The sequence below is a fragment of the Salminus brasiliensis genome, chromosome 15 (assembly GCF_030463535.1).
Source record: "Salminus brasiliensis chromosome 15, fSalBra1.hap2, whole genome shotgun sequence".
NCBI classification, from domain to species: Eukaryota; Metazoa; Chordata; class Actinopteri; order Characiformes; family Bryconidae; genus Salminus; species Salminus brasiliensis.
This window is the reverse complement of record NC_132892.1, coordinates 2,331,553-2,351,925: the sequence shown is the minus strand read 5'-3', so window position 1 is coordinate 2,351,925 and position 20,373 is coordinate 2,331,553. Positions and strand designations below refer to the sequence as shown.

The 20,373-nt window shown below is 42.7% G+C and overlaps 2 protein-coding genes across 2 annotated transcripts; one reads left to right on the top strand and one right to left on the bottom strand.

The window, feature by feature from the left end:
- Nucleotides 1-4,666: 4,666 nt before the first annotated feature.
- LOC140536257 (macrophage mannose receptor 1-like) lies at nucleotides 4,667-12,339 on the bottom strand. Its single transcript, XM_072657976.1, has 4 exons — nucleotides 11,916-12,339; nucleotides 10,178-10,525; nucleotides 9,728-10,090; nucleotides 4,667-4,743 (listed from the first exon to the last, which is right to left on the bottom strand). Exons 1-4 carry the CDS (start codon nucleotides 12,337-12,339, stop codon nucleotides 4,667-4,669), a joined length of 1,212 nt encoding a protein of 403 aa, XP_072514077.1.
- A 5,855-nt stretch (nucleotides 12,340-18,194) lies between these two features.
- Nucleotides 18,195-20,103, top strand: LOC140536256 (C-type mannose receptor 2-like). Its single transcript, XM_072657975.1, has 5 exons — nucleotides 18,195-18,223; nucleotides 18,535-18,571; nucleotides 18,666-18,855; nucleotides 19,285-19,638; nucleotides 19,736-20,103. Exons 1-5 carry the CDS (start codon nucleotides 18,195-18,197, stop codon nucleotides 20,101-20,103), a joined length of 978 nt encoding a protein of 325 aa, XP_072514076.1.
- The last annotated feature ends 270 nt before the right edge of the window (nucleotides 20,104-20,373 follow it).

Below are 20,373 nucleotides of genomic sequence, written 5' to 3'. Positions count from 1 at the left end.
GAATGCCATTGATGTGAAGCTAGCTGGGCTCCATTAGCTTTCAGTGATTGCTAGCTGCATTAGCGCTTTTGGGTGGTGGGCGGTTCCTTTAATTCGCTACTGTTTCACTGACATTTTAAAGTCACTGCCTGCCTCCTGGAGCTACGCGGACTCAGCCTCATGAAGCTCAAACAAATGGGCCGTCACTGCTTACTCAACACGGCACTTTCTTGAAGAGCCGCAGCATATGTAGCATCTTGTCATCGCACAACAGGCCCCCCATTTTCCTGGAGAACTGGGCCATGGAAGCTGTCGCTGCTACATTAACCGTGAAGCTCATTTCAGGGCCTGGGGAAGAGACCAGCAGCAGAAAATTGGCTGGGACGAGCCATTAAGCGGCAGGTCGCTTTATTACAGATCACCACCAGGCAAGGCGATGCAGCGCGTGACGTCTCCCGGCTCCTGAATAAGTCCTCATGCTCTCAGATGTCAACCACCTTGATGTCTGCTGGACGGTCACCTACCACAGAATGTCTGGGGTTAAATTCTAAACCCAGGTTTAGGTCCATGACAGCCATGGTTTATTCATAGTGTACACTAGGGGGAGCTACAAATTGGTGAGTTAATTGGCAGTATGTGGCCTGTGTCTTGATTTGCCTTTCTTACCAGCATATAAGCATATTTCCAAGAGATTTCTTGGCCGTCCAGATCTCATCTTGACCTCCACAGTTCCCCGTCGTCTTCTTCATAGCCTTTCCTGCCTCGTGGCTTGTGGCTGTTGATTACTTGAGTTTTCAGGTCTTTAAACAGTTGCTTGTTAAGTATCTGAGTGGCAGTACAAGGTTTAAAGTGTCAAAAAAGTTAAAAAAAACTTCTACAGAAGAAGTTATAAATCACGGCTAAAGAAGATGACAGGGGTGGTACAGCGTGTGACGGTTGGTCTTAATTATACTTTAAAGAAACCGTTTAAATATAATAAGAGCTTGTGATATAAAAACCTCACGCTAATAAAATCCAGGCATTGAAAATAAGGCGCTCCCCCTTCCAGAAGAAAATTTTACAGTCAGAAACGTAGCATTTTCCCCCTAAGCCGCCCTCGATCCGTGACATTTCCGTTGATGGATTTAAACCGCCATCGTCAGAAAAGGAAAATCAGATCCGCCTCTGGGGAGGGAACTTCGTGGCGGCTTTCTTTCCTGTTCTTCGGCATGCCAAGAACCACCGCTGAAAGGACAGAAAAAGAAGAGAGCCCCCCCCCCAGTGAGAGGGCTTTCCTGCACATAAATTGGTTCCGGCACGTACATGGCCTCCATTTGTCAGCAGCACTGGAGCACTGTCCCCTATGTGTCCCCATCTCCAAGCAAGGGGGCTTCAGCATCTAGTGCAGGGGTGGGCAGCTTGGGGTTTTGCTGTCTTGTTGCTATGTTATCCAAGGTGGTTGTTTTGGTGTCGAAATGTTATCCAATGGTTAGGTTATTTCTATGGTGTTACTAAGTGGTTGCTACAGCGCTGCTAAGTGGCAGTTACGGTATCTCAGGTGCTTGCTACGGTGGTGCAAAGTGGTTGCTATGGGATCCCAGGTGGTGCTATGGTGGTGCAAAGTGATTGCTATGGGATCCCAGGTGGTTGCTATGCTGTTGAAAAGTAGTTGCTGTGATTATATATCCCAGGTGTTTGCTATGGGTGATGTTGCTGATGGGTGGTCAGAACCACCATTAAACGTGTTCGATATGCTCAGACTGGTCTAAAACTCCTTCGGGAGGCCAAAAACCACGCCCCTCACACACTATTGGATTATCTCTCCAACTGTCGACTCCCACTGCCAGAAAATCTGCGGATGAGAGCCGACCAGCCCAGACTCAGCTAGACTGAGAATCGGGGCTAAAAATGGCGTAGTGTAATCCCTGGCATTAGCCCTAAGGCTTAATCTACTAAACCCGCTGGAAAAATCACTTAGCCCACTCAGCTGGCCATTGCTTGTGGTCAGGCCTCTGCTGTGTCCAGCAGAAACAGTCAGCTGAGATGCCGAGCGTTTTATTGGACTCTGCTGCATGTTGGTGTGGATCAGTGTGGTGGAGTAGTCCACTCAGCAGGCAGTTGAGCGCACTGGCTCTGCAATCTGGAGAAAACGGTCTCCTCAGGGCTCCAATAACTGCTTATTACTGCTGCCTCTATACCACCATTGCTAACAGCACGGTGGTCGGAAACACACACACACACACACACACAAACACACACTAGCCACAACACACAGCATTAAAGAACAAGCTGGGTTATTTATCAGCACCCCAGTAAATGCACTTACCTCGTTTCTCTTTCTTGTGAGTGCACGGCCTTCTGTTTGTGGTCATGCCTCCACAGGCCTCTAATCTAACGGATGATGAGGGAATTACTCCAGCAAACGGCTCATTTGTCTTCATAACCCACAGCAGCCTGATGCCAGGTTTCGGCTTGTGGTGGATGAAAGCATTAGAAAAAAATAAACCCTCCTCCCCCCAAAAAAAGGGGTTAAATGTGGTGCTACTTCAGCATTGCTGGAAAAGTGGTCAGATGAAAAGGCCCTATCTTGACCATATAGTACAAGTGACCCAGATGTAGGTCGACATACCGCGCTCCTAAGAGTTTCAGTATCACTACGTTTCAAAGCCTAGGCTGCAGCCAAGGTAGGGCAGGTCCTCGGTACGACTTTCCTATGAGGACTCCTTCCTAGTAGCCCATTGACCTATAACCAGGCTGTGTGATGACATCACTGGAAAGCTTGATTGACTGAATTGGACTATGAAAACTAACATTCTTATACAAACGCTGCTCCAAAGGCTTCATTTACTGGCACTTGTGCCGTGGCCCAAGAAGAATACATCAGTTGCGTCCTTAAAATCGCTCCGAACTATTAAAAATAAAGGTGCTACAAAGGGTTCTTTGAGCGATACCATAAAAGAACCACTTTTGGTTTCATACAGAACAATTTTTCAACAAATTTAAAAACTAAAAACAAAACTTGTATACCGAAATGTGATGTTCTAGATGACTGGGTCAGAACATCTCCAAAGCATCAGGCTGGTCTTGTCTGGTGTTCCTGGTATGCAGTGGTCAGTACCCACCAAAAATGGACCAAGAAAGGACAACCGGTGAACCAGCGACGAAGGGTCGTAGATGCCAAAGGCTCATGGAGGCCTGACCTCACAACTTACAGGACTTAAAGGATCTCCTGCTAACATCAGTCTTGGTGCCGGATACCACAGGACACACTTCAGAGGTTTTGTGGAGCCATGCCTTGAATGGTCCGACATCAAGAGGGGGACCTGCTCACTATTAGCCAGGTGGTGTGAATGGATGTTATGGCTGATCGGTGTACACTGCAGTGTAAAGCTTGCGTGGAGTTTCTCCTGCTAGGGCAAACACAGTGTAGTAGTAGCAGTAGTAGTGTACGTGAACTGATGCAGCCAGGCAGCTGATGGAGCAGATGGTTGTGGCTGGCCGGGGGAAGGTGTTTGATGGGTGGAAAGAGGTGTTTTTAATTACACGTCAAGTCTGTAGCCCAATTGAGGGCATGAAGGGGCTTCGTCTGCTCACCCTGTTAGTCCCCTGGGCTTCGTAGTTCTTCCCAAATGCTCAGGCTCAGCTTCACACCTCATTCTAAATCCGCCCGAAGAGACGTCAACCAGCTTAATGTACGGAGACATGACGGAGAAATCAGAAGCTGTGGAGAGCTGGGTAGGCCGAACTGAGCTAATCACAGTGGCAAATCCTCCAGGCTGTCCTGAGGAGAAGAATCGGGGACAACCTTGTGAACCTTGCGAACCCTCTTGGAGATCTACCTTGACATAGACTTTAACTCCAACCAGAATCCACCACAATACCATTATCAGTAATGTTTATTTGATAAACCTGCAGGAAGGTAAATGAGATGTTGGTCACCACTCCAGGATTAAGGGAGTAGCATTGATACCTAGCTCTCCTGAAGATCTCAGTTTCTCTGACAAGGGCTAAATTGATGGGGCCTGGTGACTGGTCAGAGGCAACAGAGGCTGTCCTGTGTAGGCCAGACCGACACAAGATCCACCATTAGCCTAACATCTACAATTCAAATAAGCAATCTATAGAGATCATTTGTTGGAAGAAGGGGTGCAGAATTTCATGAAAAGAACTCCTTACCCACTGTTGAGCACAGGGTGGATGAATCATGTGTGAGATTGTGGCCTAGATGGGAAAGCTTCTGCTAATGCCGTGGTAGCGATGTCGATGTATTAATGCTACAGCATGTCGTTGCACTACTTAAAATCATACTTCCAATGATATTTCAAGCAAGGAGATCCAACCTTAACTTAATCAAGCCTACATCTTCTCTCGCCAGCTCAGATACTTGTTAGCTTTGTGGTCCTTGCTTCACTCACTCACTGAAATTGCGAAAGCCGTATGGAAAGTTTGTATATAAACAGTTTACTAACTTCTACAACCCCTGCCCTTACACACACACATCCAATTTTTGGCTAATTAGCTGGGGGGCGGGGGGGGAGTTAACTGCACGGTCAGGGAGAAAATAACAATTCCATCAGCTGCAGGATCATTAGCACAATTATCTCTCTAGGGGATTGCGGGTAAGTACAGTAGTGTCAAGTACTTTGCCTCGGTTTTGTTTACACGCATCTCTCTCTCCCTCACTTCCTCTCTCGCTGTATTAATGCCATTATGCAGAATTGATCTCTGGACTCTCTGCTGCAGTCTCTGAGGACGTGGGACAGATGTTCACCTGCTGTTCGGAGACTGGAGGAGACCACAGGTAATATGAAAACACTGCACAAAGAAATACTGCCTGACGAGTACACAAACTTTAGAAGCACAGTGGGGTGGTTTCGGCTAGCCAGGTAAATCATAGAAGAGAGCCTGGTACCCTATGCTGCCTCCAATTAGGTGGGACTGCATTGTACAGAATGAACAGTTCCTTGAAGAACCTTTAGGTCAACATGCTCATGTGGGGCTCAAATGGGTGGAACATGGACTAGGTGGGTTTGGACATGTGTTGTTGCTGGTGCAGAGCTGGCCTCATTGTCTAGGCCCCATGTGCAATGTCCAACCCAGATGGGCCCATGTTTAACCCATCCATATGCAGAACCAGCATGGTATTCATGAACAGAACGGGCATGTTATCTGGGTCAATGTTCTTAGAGATGCCTGTAAGATTTGAAAAAGTTTGAAATCTGGTTCCTCAGAGTTTGCATATAAATGAAGGTTCCTAGGCTACTATATTTGGATCCAACTATGAGGAACTTCTTGAACTTTGCAATGTTCCTCAAAGATCTCATCCTTTCAACAGTACAGTAGGTTGGGGTATTGGATGTTTCAATGAACACTGTTTCAATTTGGAGGTGCTTTAGGTGCTTTAAGGAACCTTTGAGAAGAGGTTCTTAAAGGAAGACAATCTTTAGGATGAAGGACTTTGCAAAGAGCTACAGTTTATTTGCATGAGATAGTTGGATCCAAATATTGTAGCCTAGGAACCTTAATTTGAATGGCATCTTCGAGGAACCAGATTTCATACTGAGGAATCCCAAAGGTTCTTAAAAGCACCTCTAAGAGCAATGAAGAATGTTTGAGTTCTTGGAACTCTCTAGGTTCTAGAGGTTTCTACAAACCTAGAGGTCAAAGTGCTACTTTAAAAAAACAAGATCCTTTAGCGGTTCTTCCATTTGAACCTGTGGAGGATCCTTTTAATGTGCTTTCTTGAACCTTCAAGAAAAGGTTTTTTAGAAGAAAGAAGGTTCCTTAAAGTACCTTAAGAGGTTCCTTCACAGTTTAATTTTTTTTTTAAATTCAAACGTACTTTAAGTATCTTGTTCTTTTAACAGTGTACTCTCACCAAATGTTTAATGCAAGAGCAAGAACACTTCTAAACCTCCTCTGTGAATCAGTAGCAACAGATATACAGCAGTTCTCTAGATTTCCCCTGAGGAACCTTAAAAGAACCTTGTCTGCATAGTAAAGTTGATGGATTGGGTCAGATGTGGCAAATTTTGCTTGTGTCTAAACTCATTCAGGAGCAGGGCAGCAGACGTCGGAGATAGTCAGTCATCCTGTTGCCCCTCAAGTTTCCTCTCTCCAGTTGCCGTTCTCAAATGGCTCATGACATGCCCAAACTTTTCTTCCTCAATGTGTGTCCAGTCTGTCATGTTGATGGGTTATATACATTATATGGTGGAAGGGTTCTGTGTCTGATGCCCTGCAGCAATGTGGAGGTGTGCAGGTAGCAAAGCAGCCCTGCTGAGATGTTTAAGGTGCTGCAGGCAAGTTTAGTCCAAATGCCTGTCTTCTCCCATTAGCTCATATGTACATAAACACATGGGTGGTAGCTACCCAGCCTAAGCAGTGGGAGCTAGGGGTCTACTGTGATGCTATATGGCAATGCCCTAGTTCTTGGAGATTGCTCATGAACTTGGATGATGATGATGATCAGGAACAGAACTGCTGAACTCTGATTAGCTCAAGCTGGTTAAGCTGGTTGACCAGTATAGCTTGTGACCAGCAAGAAAAAAAAACAGTTTTTGTTTAAGTCGGACGGTTTAGCTGGTCTACCAGCAAGGGAAGCTGCCAGGAGTTTTGGGCCCTAAGAAAAGATATTCCACAGTTCTAACAAATTCTGCCAAAAGGTGATAAAATAAGTGAAAAAATAATATTATGAATACAGTTTTTAGAGGCCGGGTCAGTCACAGGCCTTAGGAATCAAACCACAGGCCCTAAGAAACTTGACCAAGGTAGTCGACCAACATGAACCAAGCTGATGATCAAAGTGATGACTTGCATGATCAAGGTGGTCAACTAGGATCACCAAGGTGGTCGACCAACATGCCCACATAGTCCACCAGTATGACCAGCTTGACCACAACTCATAAGCCATCTTTTCCAAAACTAGTCAATCAGTATGACTAGCTTGGCCAAGCTGGACATGCTGATTGCCCAGCAAATCCAAAGCTCAAATGAAAACTAAGCTTAGAGCTTAGTTGGTTGAACAATTTAATCAGCTTAGTTTTGCTGGTTAACCAGCTTGGTTTTGCTGGTCAACCACCTGGTGATGCTGGTCACAATGGTCAATGAGCTTAGTCATGCTGGTCAACTAGCAGCGACATTCTGGTCAACCAGCATTGTCATGCTGGTTATGCTGGTCATGCTGGTTGACCAGCATTTTCATGGTCAAACTTGGTCATGCTGCTGTTCAAGCAGGTCAGGTTGGTCATGTTTGCAGACCAGCTAAACCATCAATATCTAATGAACACACACCCTATGCTGGTGAGAGCAAAGCTGGTCAATTAACAGAACCAGCTTGACCATCTTTACCAGCTTGAACTACCCATTTTTTTCAGCAGGGAAGAAAGCACATTTAGGATGTAATACTACATCTTAACCAAGTGAAATCCAACACTGTCACGATCTTATTGTCTTATTCTCGTCAGTCAATAGGAAGTAATCAGTGTAATGTGTGAGCTGGGGGGAACTAGACCGAGCCACAGATGTGGAACATTGGGTAAAATGGTTTAATTTGATTTGTAGGTGTCACTGAGAGCAGACGTTTGATTAGATGCACCGCAATAGTGTGGTCAGGGTCTCGGAGGTTAAACGAATTCCTCACAGCAATTACAGACCCCACAAAATAAGGCCTGATTAATAGGTGTGACACAATGACACCATGTAATAACTGAACAGCCATCCTTCGATAACAGCCTCTACTTTGTGGTGTTTATCTTATTGGAAGAGACAGCGCTTACCATGGGAAGTGTATCTTACTTGTAGGGGCAAGTGAGGTAAGGGGTTCTAATTTAGCGAACTTTTGGCGAGAAAATAGACTGTTGGCGGGGTGTAAGATAACAATGTGTATTGCAAGGGTGTAAGAAGGGTGTAAGGGCCCATTAAGTGAATGCATACCATACTGCAAAACAAATATTTATCTTCATTGTTTATAAATTAAATTAACACCAGCCAGATCCCCAAAAAGGAAGGCCAGTTGTGCTCCCTCAGGCTCCGGCTGCTGATGCCAGCTTATATTTAGAGTTTTAAATTGAAATGCCAAACACAGAGGCTTGGTTAAATATGTGTTTAATAACTGTTGGTCTTACTCTGTTAGCTGGATCAACTAACATACCCCTAACATGGGGCCACAAGATTACTTTTTTTGGCACCCCATATTTTATATGTTATGGTTCCAACTGATGTCAGACATCTTTTAATGATAATGTGAAGGATTGACCAACTGGCCAATTATTATATTATTATTAATATGTATATAGTATTGTATATATATAGTATTGAAACATAGGAGGGGCAAAACATAGTATCTGCTAAAACTCTAATAACAAACTATATATATCTGAAACATTTGCAAAAACATTCCTAAAATCAATAAAAAAAAACAAAGTAAAACTAAGGGGCAACAAGAGGATACACATGAACAGGGTTTATTTTGGTAAGTCCACCTTCAGTCCTGGTGAAACTGTATGTACATGCTGCACCGTATCTGTTTAATCAGTTAAATTTGACAAACATCAGTGAAACTGTCAGCATTTTAAAGTTAAATAAAAAGCTCAAAAGTTCAAAAAGAGCCATATGTCTTCCATCATCATTTTGATTTTGCAAAATGCAAAATGTCTGGAAGATAAAAGCGGTGGCTGAATCCACGTGTCAGGGGGTAGGTATGTGCTAGTCCTCACCCTCCTAGTGTTGGGAGCATTAGTCCTAGTGAGTGGGTGGGTTAATTGAGTTAATTATTTTCACTCATTTACTATTTTTTAAGGGGTGTCCACAAACATTTGGACATGTTGTCTATGTGTGATGAATCCATATACCACTTAGGACAACCCCACAACAGGTATGTTTAAGTGTGTGTTTTTCCTGTTGTGTATTCAAATGTCAGTCTAAGAGAAGTGTGTGTGTGTTTTGCATGCATTTGCGTCCGCAGATGAGTGCAGGTGTCAATTGAGTATTGAAAGAGAACCTTTTTCCAGAATGCCAGTGATGCCATGAACAAGCATCTAAACCTGACCTAGCAGTTGATATTTGGCTCTGCATGGCTCTGATTTTAATGGCAAAAGCTGAAGCTGCTAGGAAGTACCAGCAAATGTCGCTGCACAGTAGAATAGTGCACCACTTCAGAGTCACTAGATTCTGAAATAGGTTTTAGGATGTGTCCATATATTTTTTCTTTCTAAATGGGCCACAGAAGAACCACTGTTTCCAGAAAGACCCCAAACATGAGCAGTGGATGTGAAGAACCTTTAAGAAGAACTCTTTGTAGCACCTTTTAAGAGTGGAGGATAATGCTGCAGCATCTTCAATCAGAGTCGGTTTATTTTGATATTCCGGTTTAATTTTTTGAGCAGAGTAATGGATATTCGTACATATTTGAGAGAAAGTCAGCCAGGCAACAGACAAGCTAATGCTAGCTCATAGCTATATGTTGTGGTTAAGGCCACTAATAACCATATAGGCTACCAAGCGTACAGATTACACCACTGAAGCAAAGGCATCAGACAAACTAGCAAAGACATTAGTTACGTTAGCATAGGCTTTGTTTATGCTAGCAGGTAAAGCTTGCATGTTTTCATCATCCTCAGTGATGTTGAAGCACCGTGGGTCTGCTGATGTGTTCAGTCGCTGTCTCCTTCAAAAAGATGCAACAACAACAACAACAGACATGCTTTAGTCTCATGGTGGTGTCTGATCCAGAGACATCAGACAGAGAGTCAAAAACACTCTCACTAACCTTTACTTTTAGTGCAGATGAAGTTGAGCGTCTGGGTCTCAGGCAGACTGACCCACTGCTGCTCCCCTCCAGCCTGAACCGCCCCGGTTTTCTCGACAGGACCGCAGTCTTCGTCCTCTGTCCCGTTACCTGGAGCCCAGTTCTGGTAGCAGACAGATTGTCCACTCACCCAGAACCAGAAGCTGAGGGAGCAGGTGTGACGTAGGCCCAGCCACACATGTTCAGTGGAGGCGTTCTGAGCCACCTCCATCACCCAGAGCTGGATCTCCTCAGAGTGAACCGAGACCAGGTCCACATGTTTCTCCCTGCAGTATCTCAGAGCTTCTCTCCAGGTCCGTCTCTGTTGGATCAAGACCAGCTTATCTGGAGAGGAATGGAAGAAGGTTGACTCTCAGCTTGTGTTAATTAGAACCAGCGATATTTGACTGGAATATGGTCAGTGCCACTCACTGTCATGGCAGAAAAACGGGTTCTTGCTATCGCAGCTCATGTTATACCAGTGACCCGCGTTGTCTACCTTCGTCACACGCACCGCAGTGCATTTCCCGCCCACTGTGTTTGGTTGGCCTTCCTGCCAGTATCGGAAAGAGGAGGTACTCTGATCTGACCAGCTCCAGAAGTCTCTGAACAGGCCGATCCAAACAGTGTTGTCTTTGGCTGCCTTCTTGATCGCGTCTTGCTTAGCCTGGCTCACCACACTGGCCAGATCGGTGTGATGCTCTCTGCAGTAGCTCTGAGCTTCAGTCCAGGTCTTTGACTCACTAATAAATACGAATAGTTTGGACTTTGCTGAAATACATTGACGATATGTTGTTCGTTACAGATTCATAGACTGAAAAAACAGATTATGATAAACTCATTATATTATATTTATATTTGTGTATCTTTGAGTGTCTACACATCTGATTTTTTTATGAGCTGCCCAGGTCTCACGTTTAGTGATTTAACACAAAATTCGAAATATACATACAAGAGATTAGGTATTAGAAATGATACATACATACACACACAACAAATATCTTTAATTTTCATATAGCATATAATCATATGATATATGGTAGCATATTTCATATATAATAAGTCACTTATTTTATATAAATATCGATATATATATTTAGTAGAATTAGACTGCCCACTCATTTGAGGAGCCCCTCCCTCTGTAGATAACTGTAGAAGTTTATAACATGTATGAAAGGCCCTCTCTAAAATAAATGTATTAAATGAACACACACACACACATATATATGTGCGTGTGTGTGTGTGGGTGTGATCAAAGAATCTTATATTTATTATATATATGATATCATATTTTGTGTGTGTATATATATTGTGTGTATATTATTGTGTTTTAGATTGACATAATATAATGATATCATATATATACACATGTATCTATATATCCATATATATATTAAATATAAGATACTTTGATCCTTTGATTTAATGTATATATATATATATATATATATATATATTTATATATATGATAACATCATATTATGTCAATCTAAAACACACACACACACACATATATATATATATATATATATATATATATATATATATATATATATATATATATAAATAATATAACATCCTTTTACTGCAGGAAAGGGAATGAAACCTCTTTAAAAGGTTAAGCAGATTATGGCTGGCAGTTAAACGTTAGTTGGCTAGTGCAAACAGGGACAAATGAGAATAAACTTAAGAGGTAAAGTGTAGGAATTTGCATAGCTGAGAGGGGTGAAGAAAAAGGATGGGGGTGGGGGAATCAGCACTGGAACCTTATCCAACCCTTGCCCTTTTTTATCACTATTCTTCCCAGCTACACAAATTCTTATTTGTATATAAATATATTTATATTATTTATTCTCATTTCACCTTAAGTTCACACCTCTCTCTCTGTCCTAGCAGAAGTCTGCTATATCTGCCTACCTAGGTTTCCAGCTTCTCAAATCAGGCCCATATTAAGTCACATTTTTTGGTGGCCAAGGTACAAGACAAGCCAAATCTGAACAACTGTGTGTTGAATGCAATATTTTCTGACCTTGACAGACCACAGAAAACTGGCTGGGTTGTCTAATTTTACAGTTTGTAGGTTTATACATTGTACAAAGTGGATGGATTAGCATAACCTCAGACCTTCATAGTTGCTCCAACAGAAATGAAATAAACATTAATGGGTTCTTACCATCATAGCACATAAAATAATATAAATAGGTACAGGCGCCGTCAATCCATTTAGCATGTCCATTCATCCAAACACAGGCCTTATTTTCATTGTTGTTGTTCGGTTCTCCACTGTTCCAGTTCTTGTATCTCAGTCCACGTCTGCTGAATTTTGTGTCAGACCACCCCCAACTGTCAGCACCTCCACTCTGTAGCCCAATCCAAACAAATGCGTCAAGCTTCTCTTCCAGCATTTGGTTCAGCTTATTCATCTCATCCATGTCGTTGACGGTGGCCAGATCAGTGTAGTGCTGTCTGCAGTAGCTCTGAGCTTCAGTCCAGGTTTTACTCTCATTCACAAAGTGATATAGATAAGAAATGTAAGCTGTAAGCTCACAAACAGCTGTCAGAAACAAAGAAAGGAGATTGGTGAGAGGCTCCATTGCATCAGAACACACTTATATAGCGCACATATATGATATTAGGTTTTTTTTCTGAGACAAAATGAGTTACAGCAGAGGACTCCAATTCTGACAGCGGTTTAATGAGCTACCACTATGGCCCAGGGGGTGTGAGTTCCAATCCTTTAATTGTACATAAACATATATGGCCATTTTCAAATATGGGACAAATACTTTTGTCATATATACAACCAATATATGGGAAGCATCACCCATATATTGCATATATATAACTGGTAATTTGATATACTGTATATGAAATATATATCATATATAATTCTATTTATTTTTTCTCCGATGTATCTATTACAAATATATTTATGTATATGTTTTTATATGTCTGTTAATTTATGATGCCTACATATGTATACCATATATATGTACATATATTTTGACATATTTACCCAATTCTTTAATTATACCTGTGGATATATGACTATAAATCAGATTTCTGTATGGGTTCACATGCATACACATAGATAACAGGTCCAAATACTCTCTTCAATTGGACACAAGCCAATCAAATCCCAAACTGACACATATTTAAATATATGTGTGTATATCTGACCTGAGAACAGTAAGGCAACTGAAAGGATCCTATTCATTTCTGTAAAATAAAGGGAAATAAACAGCACAATAAATTTGTTAAATGTTATATTATTTGTTTACTATATGTCCAGAAATGCAGTGCAGTTAAAATCTCACCCATGTGTTTTGTAGTGTTTCCTTCTTCACTGATACAATCTCTGTGTACTTTTAAGCTCACAGCAGTGGTCCTATATTGCCTTTCTCGTGAAGTCCTCCTCTCTCCCTCTTGCTTGCAGTCCGACAGGATAACATAACACCAGGGCAAAAGGCCACAGTTCCACGCTGCCCTTTGCATGAATTTCCATCAGTGATGACACTGTATTAGCACAACAGGTGCCTCTGTCCAGGAAACCAGTGCATAATGTAACCTGTACTGAGGCCTTGGCCTTGTATAAATCAACAAAACATCATTTGAATGGGGGTGCCCAAAGTTTTGCATGAGATTGGGTGTCTTTATCTTACCTGAACTTCATTCCTCTGAGCTTCGATTTTGACTGCAGTGATCTTGATCTTGAAGTCCTGATTATGAATTCATTTATTTTTAGTGTGTGTTGCTATTCTCATAGTCTTTTATTAATCCATTATTATTATTATATATTTTATTTGTGGCGTATTGTTAGTAAGATTTAATTGTCAAATGTATTAAAAATACAGTTTTTGTTTGTTTTTAAATAATTTCTTTTTAAATGTACCCTATTTTCCATAACCCATTTCCATTATTTTAAATTTTTACTGCTTTTTTCAAAGTTAAAAGTTTAAATACACTTCATTAGTATTTGCTACCATTGCCCTTAAACTGTATGACTTGGACACAATAGTTGGCAGGAATTTTGGCCCATTCCTCCTGACAGAACTGGTGTAACTGAGCCATGTTTGTAGGCCGCCACATGCCTTTTCAGCTTTGCCCATAAATATTCAATAGGATTGAGATCAGGGCTTTGTGATGGCCACTCCAAAACACTGACTTTGTTCTCCTTAAGCCACTTTGTAACCAGTTTGGCAGTTTGCTTTGGGTCATTGTCCCTTTGAAAGACCCATTTGGGCCCAAGCTTTAACTTCCTGGCTGATGTCTTGGAATGTTGCTTTAGTATCTCCACATAATGTTCTTTCCTCATGATGCCATTTATTTTGTGAAGTGCACCAGTCCCTCCTTCAGCAAAACAACCCCACAACATGATCATGCCATCCTGTGTTTCACAGTTGGGGATGGTAATGTAAGGGATGGTAATGTTGGTGTATTTAAACTTTTGACTTTGAAGAAAGTAATAGAAATTGCCTTTAAATGCCCTCTCTTATTATTCTGGCATTTAGCAAATAGAAATAATTTTTTAAATATAATTTAATATAGTGTATGTCAACTTCTGGTTTCAACTGTATAATGAACAGTCTGACAGTTGACCTTTTTAAACAAAATGACCTTTTGGGCTCTCATGGGCCTAGTGACACAATGGGCTAAATCTTACCACCCTGTTACACTGTTACAAATTGAGGGATGCCATTAAAGAACCACTTTAAAAAATGTTTTTTTTTTTAAAAAAAGACCTTCATAAAAAGTTCTTTACTTCCAGTAATGGTTCCTCCATGGCCTTGCTTGGACAACGATTTCAGGCACCTTCATTTTTAAGCATGTTAGCATTATTGGCTGGAAGTTGACAACGTAGGAGGTCACAGGCAGCCCTCCAACAGTAGCGCCAGCTGGACGTCAAAAATGACTATTTCCATACCATTCCCTCAAATCCGGCTTTTCATCTTCAGCATTCGGCATTCATTCTTCCCCGGCCCTATTCTCAGCCCCTGTGTTATCTTTAAAGCCCCAGCCTCCTCTGCCTAGGATGGCTAGAGCGCTGTAAATCCCATAGACTTTAAGCACATGTCCCAATGTCCTGCCCTTTAAGCACAAAAGTGGCTTAAAGAAATGTTTTTTTTGTTGGTTTGTTTTTTTTCCCCTGATAAGCGCCATGCAGCAGATACGAAGCTACGTGCATGCAAAACTTGTTTACATACATGTTATTTGCATACGACCAAGGCTGCTGAAATAGAAAGCAGCAGAATCTGACAGCAGTGGTACCTCGACGCACCTCCTGGATGAGGGTGCTGTTCTTGATAATAGCGCAGCGATGGAACTGCATGCAATTAGCGTCCTACGCTGCAGCATTAGCATGAGGCCTGGATCCTAATTGGGCAGAGAGTCTCCTGGCAGGCAGAGCTGCTAATTTCAATAAGGGTAAACAAGCGTAATAACCAGCTCCCTTCAGATGATTGTGTTTTCATTAGAGGTGAGTCCTGCATGCAGGCTGACAAGGGAGCAGGAAATTAGACAGTACAGGCCTTCCTGTGACGGCCCATCAGCTCACACACACACACACACACACACAGAAACTGTACTGTATTTCACCAGTGACTTTCTGAACGACTTTTCCATTTAGTACACATTACACAGCTGAGCTCCCGCCTCTGTTTGTGTATGTGTGCAGCTTCATTTAAGGGTTCTTATAAATTAGATCAGTGGCTTCACTAAAACCCAGCTGTGCACATTGTCCCTCAGTACCTAATCCTGCTAAATGGAGTCTACGGGTCTAACCGTGTTTGTTTATGTATTTATGTACAGCGGTAGACTAAAAACAATTGGGCACCCTGCTAGGGTCGGTGTCCTGGACACCACCTGGCAGACTGGACTACTGCTCAGAATGCTGTGTAGTTCAGGACTAGGCTTAATCCCTGGTCAAGGAAACCAGCCCATAATGTGGCATGCACCAAGACCATGGCCTTGTTGTGCGATCAACAAAACATCATTTACCTTTTCAATTTTAGGCATTAAGCAGACGCTCTTATCCAGAGCGACTTACAAAAGTGCTTTGCTATTTACCCAAGAAAAACCTCAGCTAGTTTGAATAGACTAATAATTTAAAGATTCTCTAATCTTAGACTCTACTAAACACAAGTCAGTAAGTCACTCTGCTATTCGCCCAAGTACTCTCAGAAGAGGAGGGTCTTCAGGCTGGGTTTGATGACAGCGAGCTGTTCGGACACCCAGGGGAAGTTCGTTCCATCACTTCGGTGCAGGACAGAGAAAAGTCTGGACGCTCGTCTTCCGTGGATCTTAAAGGACAGTGGGTCGAGCCGAGCCGTACTTGAAGCTCGAAGGGCAATTGATGCGGATCGGCTTTTGACCATCGCCATCAAGTACAGAGGGGCTGGCTGGTCCAGTCTTGGTTTTGTAGGCCAGCGTCAAGGTTTTGAATCTGATGCTGGCAACTTCTGACACGTCCCTCATGGGAAGGGGATGTGGCCACGGTGACCTGGTAGATCTTTATAAACACCACCCGCCACCTCACACCAAAACGGATCTTAAACAGACATGGCTGAAAGCCCATTGAGGGCCTTTAAGCACCACCTGGAGTTGATTGCCTTTACTGGCTCCAGGTGTGCAAGGTCAGGTCAGGGCGGGGCCCAGGCTGTGGTTTGAGTGCTAATAAACATTGACAGCAGTGTTTATACACCAATCAGCCATCATATTAAGCTTGAGTGAATGATGTTGATGATCTGGTTCCAGTGGCTATTTCACCAGTGTGGGTGGATATTTCAGGCAGCGAGTGAACAATCGGTTCTTGAAGGTGATGAAATCTAAGAATCTGTGATGTTCTAGACAACGACTAGGTCAGAATATCTCCAAAACATCAGGCAGGTCTTGTGGGGTGTTCCCGATATGCATAGGTATATTAGAGAGCATAGCTCATCTGGTTCTGCAGAGTTTCAGTCAGACAACATGTGGTGTTTACATTAGTCCTTGCCGTACACACTGATAAACACATATGCAAATATGTTGTATTCCGCGCAGAGTAGACCTGAAAGATGGTGTTGATAATGTGGGGTGGGCATGGAAAACTACCAGGAAGCATGCCTACTTCGAAAAAAACTCATATGCAAATAATAGTTGTAAAAAGTGATATCTGTACATCACCATATAGGAGCACTGTGTCTAGACTGTATCCATCAGTTTTTCTGCAGACTCTGTTATCAGCCTTCTTTCACCCTGTCATTCAATGCTCAGGACCCCACAGGACTGACCACCACTCTCAGGGGTCATTGTCACCACCGCTCTGACACTGACTTGACATGGTGAAAACATTAAAACCACCAGCTCTGACCCATCAACTGGAGCCAGTGGATCAGTAGATCCCTATGCCATTAAACCCTTCCACTGAACAGTTTTGTGGCCCCAGGTACGGTCAGCTAATCGTGCTGGGAACCCCAGGCCAAGCCAACCAACATGGGGAATGGTTACCCTCTGTGCTCAGAACAGTTCGGCCCAGCAGTGGAAAAGAGACCATGAATTTTAAAAGGTTACATGGGGTGTCCTACTGCAATGTGAGAACTTCTGACTGGATCATTGAGACCTGTTTTTCGGCCTGAGGAAATATGGTGGACGCGTGATGTCTGGAGGCTGAAGGGCAATTCAAGCCCAGTACTTCCTGCAAATCATGTTATGTGCCCCTCTTTGTCTACGACGGCCTATACATGTGTACATATGCAAAATATGTGCACCAGCAGTATTCAGGGCAAATCCCTGTCAGGAAAAGGTCTAATTTAGATGTTCTACTGATATAGTGGGTTTAAATGACTGTACACTTAAAATAATAAAAAATAATTTTGATGGATGCCTCTGAAGAACCACTCATGGTTCCATAAACAACAAGCTGGAAGTATGAAGAATATTTACATTGGTCTAGAACTTTTACGTACAACTTCTCAAAACCGTTCTTCACTCACTCGATCTTCTCATTCTTAAAACCAAAAGTGGTTCTTCTTATGGCATCGATCAAAGAACCCTCTGAAGAACCTTTCTTTTTAACGATGTAGATTATTTGACTAATCTGGAATGAATGTTAAACAAACAGCTCTTTTGTGCTGACTGTGTGTTTGCAGAAACTCATGCAAACTAGACATTGAAACTGACTGCTGTTCAAAAACGAGACCCAGAAAACCGAGGTAGGAGGGGTTGGAAAGTACTGATATAAAGATAGGAGATACAGAGACATACATGATCATAGAGAGAGAGAGAGCAACCAACACTCAGGTAGGACTTACATTCACTGACTTACTATTCAGCATGAAAGCTTGTTTCCTGGGGTGGTTGAGGTGGTAAACATTGTGGTCCACACTTTATGTGTATATTATTGATGTGATGTTAACCAGAAAGATCTACAGACATGGAAACTTTACTTCTTTTCCTCAGAAATGGACCAGAGATGGATCTCAGTCATCTTCCTGCTGTCAGGTACAGGTGCTGATCGTTTGTTTTTAGCCAAATTCAGTTTTTAGAATTTCATGCTAAACATGCTTTAATACTTATGTAAATCCTCCAGCCAAAAGTAGTTTCCCAACAAATGAGTTCCCACATAGCCTGCTGTAACGCAGTACAGGTTCTTGGTTACTGTGGCTGAGGTACATGGATGGTTAAATAAGAGCTTGAGGGCTTAAGGTAGGTGGGCTAGTCTGGGCTCTTGGATCTCGCTATACAACCCTGCATGGGTGGGATGGTCTTGACCAAGCAAGTTACCTGTTATGTGTTTACCTGTTATCTTTCAGTCAGGAGATATATTTTGAGTCGGAAGTTCTGGATATGGTCAGAAGGGGTGTTGAGGACATCTGTGAACGCAAGACCAGATATCCCACCAAAGCAGACTAATAATAATAAACAGCGCAACTAATAATAATAGAATTCAATTCTTCTTTTCTTCACAGCTGTCTGTGGTGTATCTCCATACGATCCTCATCGGTATCACTTTGTGAATGAGAGTAAAACCTGGACTGAAGCTCAGAGCTACTGCAGAGAGACCTACACTGATCTGGCCACCATCAACAACATGGACCATATGAAGAAGCTGAACGACACTCTGAAAGATAAAGGTAGAAGCGTTGTTTGGATCGGTCTGGACAGAGGGAACACTGGGAGATGGCAGTGGTCTTTGGCAGATGGAGGTTTCTACAGTGGGGGAAATGAGTACTGGAACTGGAGCAGCGGAGAACCAAATAATGCTGGAAAGAATGAGTTCTGTGTTGCGATGAAGAAAGGAAATGGAACCTGGATTGATGATAGCTGTCGGAACACATATACCTTTGTGTGTTTTGACGGTAAGAACTATTAGATTCATGTTAATGAAAGTCACTGTCACTTCATGAAATGGATCTGGACAATACTGAAATCTGATTGGCTGTTAGTTTGTGTATCATTATTATTCTTGATCATTATAGGGCAGCGTTCTTTCAGGAGGTCTGAAGGTGGAATCTTATGAGAGGTACCTCAGTTTTGAATAATGTGAACTGAATTTCTTTCAGAAAAGAAGACAAACACTGAGAGATATGTATTCATTAATGAGTCAAAGAACTGGACTGAAGCTCAGAGCTACTGCAGAGAGAATCACACAGGCCTGGTGAAAGTGAGGAACCAGACTGAGAACCAGCAGATCTGCAGTGTGGCAACATACTCAAAAAGTGATCATGTTTGGATCGGCCTGTTTAATGACACCTGGGAGTGGTCAGATCAGAGTCACTCCTCCTTCCGGTACTGGAGGTCTGACCAGCCGGACAATCTGGGTGGAAATGAGAACTGTACAGCAGTGTTTGTGACTGACCAGGGTCAGTGGCATGATGATAACTGCACCAATCAGCTCCCATTCATCTGCCATGAGAGTGAGTTCCACTACACTTATTCAGTAACGTCTATGTCTGAAATATGTTTTTGTGTTTATCTGTGTGTTAATATTCCATTTACCCCAATCCTCTCCAGATAAGCTGATCTTGATCCAGCAGAATCGGACCTGGAGAGAAGCTCTGAGATACTGCAGACAGCATCATGTGGACTTGGTCTCAGTTCACTCTGAGGAGAACCAGCTCTGGGTGATGAAGGTGGCTAAGAACGCCTCCACTGAACATGTGTGGTTGGGTTTGCATCACACCTGCACCCTCAGCTTCTGGTTTTGGGTGGATGGAGAGTCTATCTGCTACCAGAACTGGGCTCCAGGTAACGGGACAGAGGGAGAAGACTGCGGTACTGTCGAGAGAACCGGGGCGGTGCAGGCTGGAGGACAGCAACAGTGGGTCAGCCTGCCTGAGAACCAGATGCTCAACTTTATCTGCACCACCTATGAAGGTTAGGGAGTGAGTGTTTGTGGTGTGGAACACTGCTGTAGGCCTACTCTCTTGTTGATGTGGTTCTGAAACCAGGGGTTCATCATCCTGAGTTTCCAATCCGATTATATTTCCATTGGTGTTAATGTCTGTTCCTACATAGCGGATATTGTATGGGGTCTTTGTGGGTGTTCAGTAATATCCAGGTTTGCGATGATTAAAGATTCTTTTACCTTCTCTCCAATTAGCTTTTCCACTCTTTAATGATTTAGCTTGTAGTTATTGGTATAGAGAATA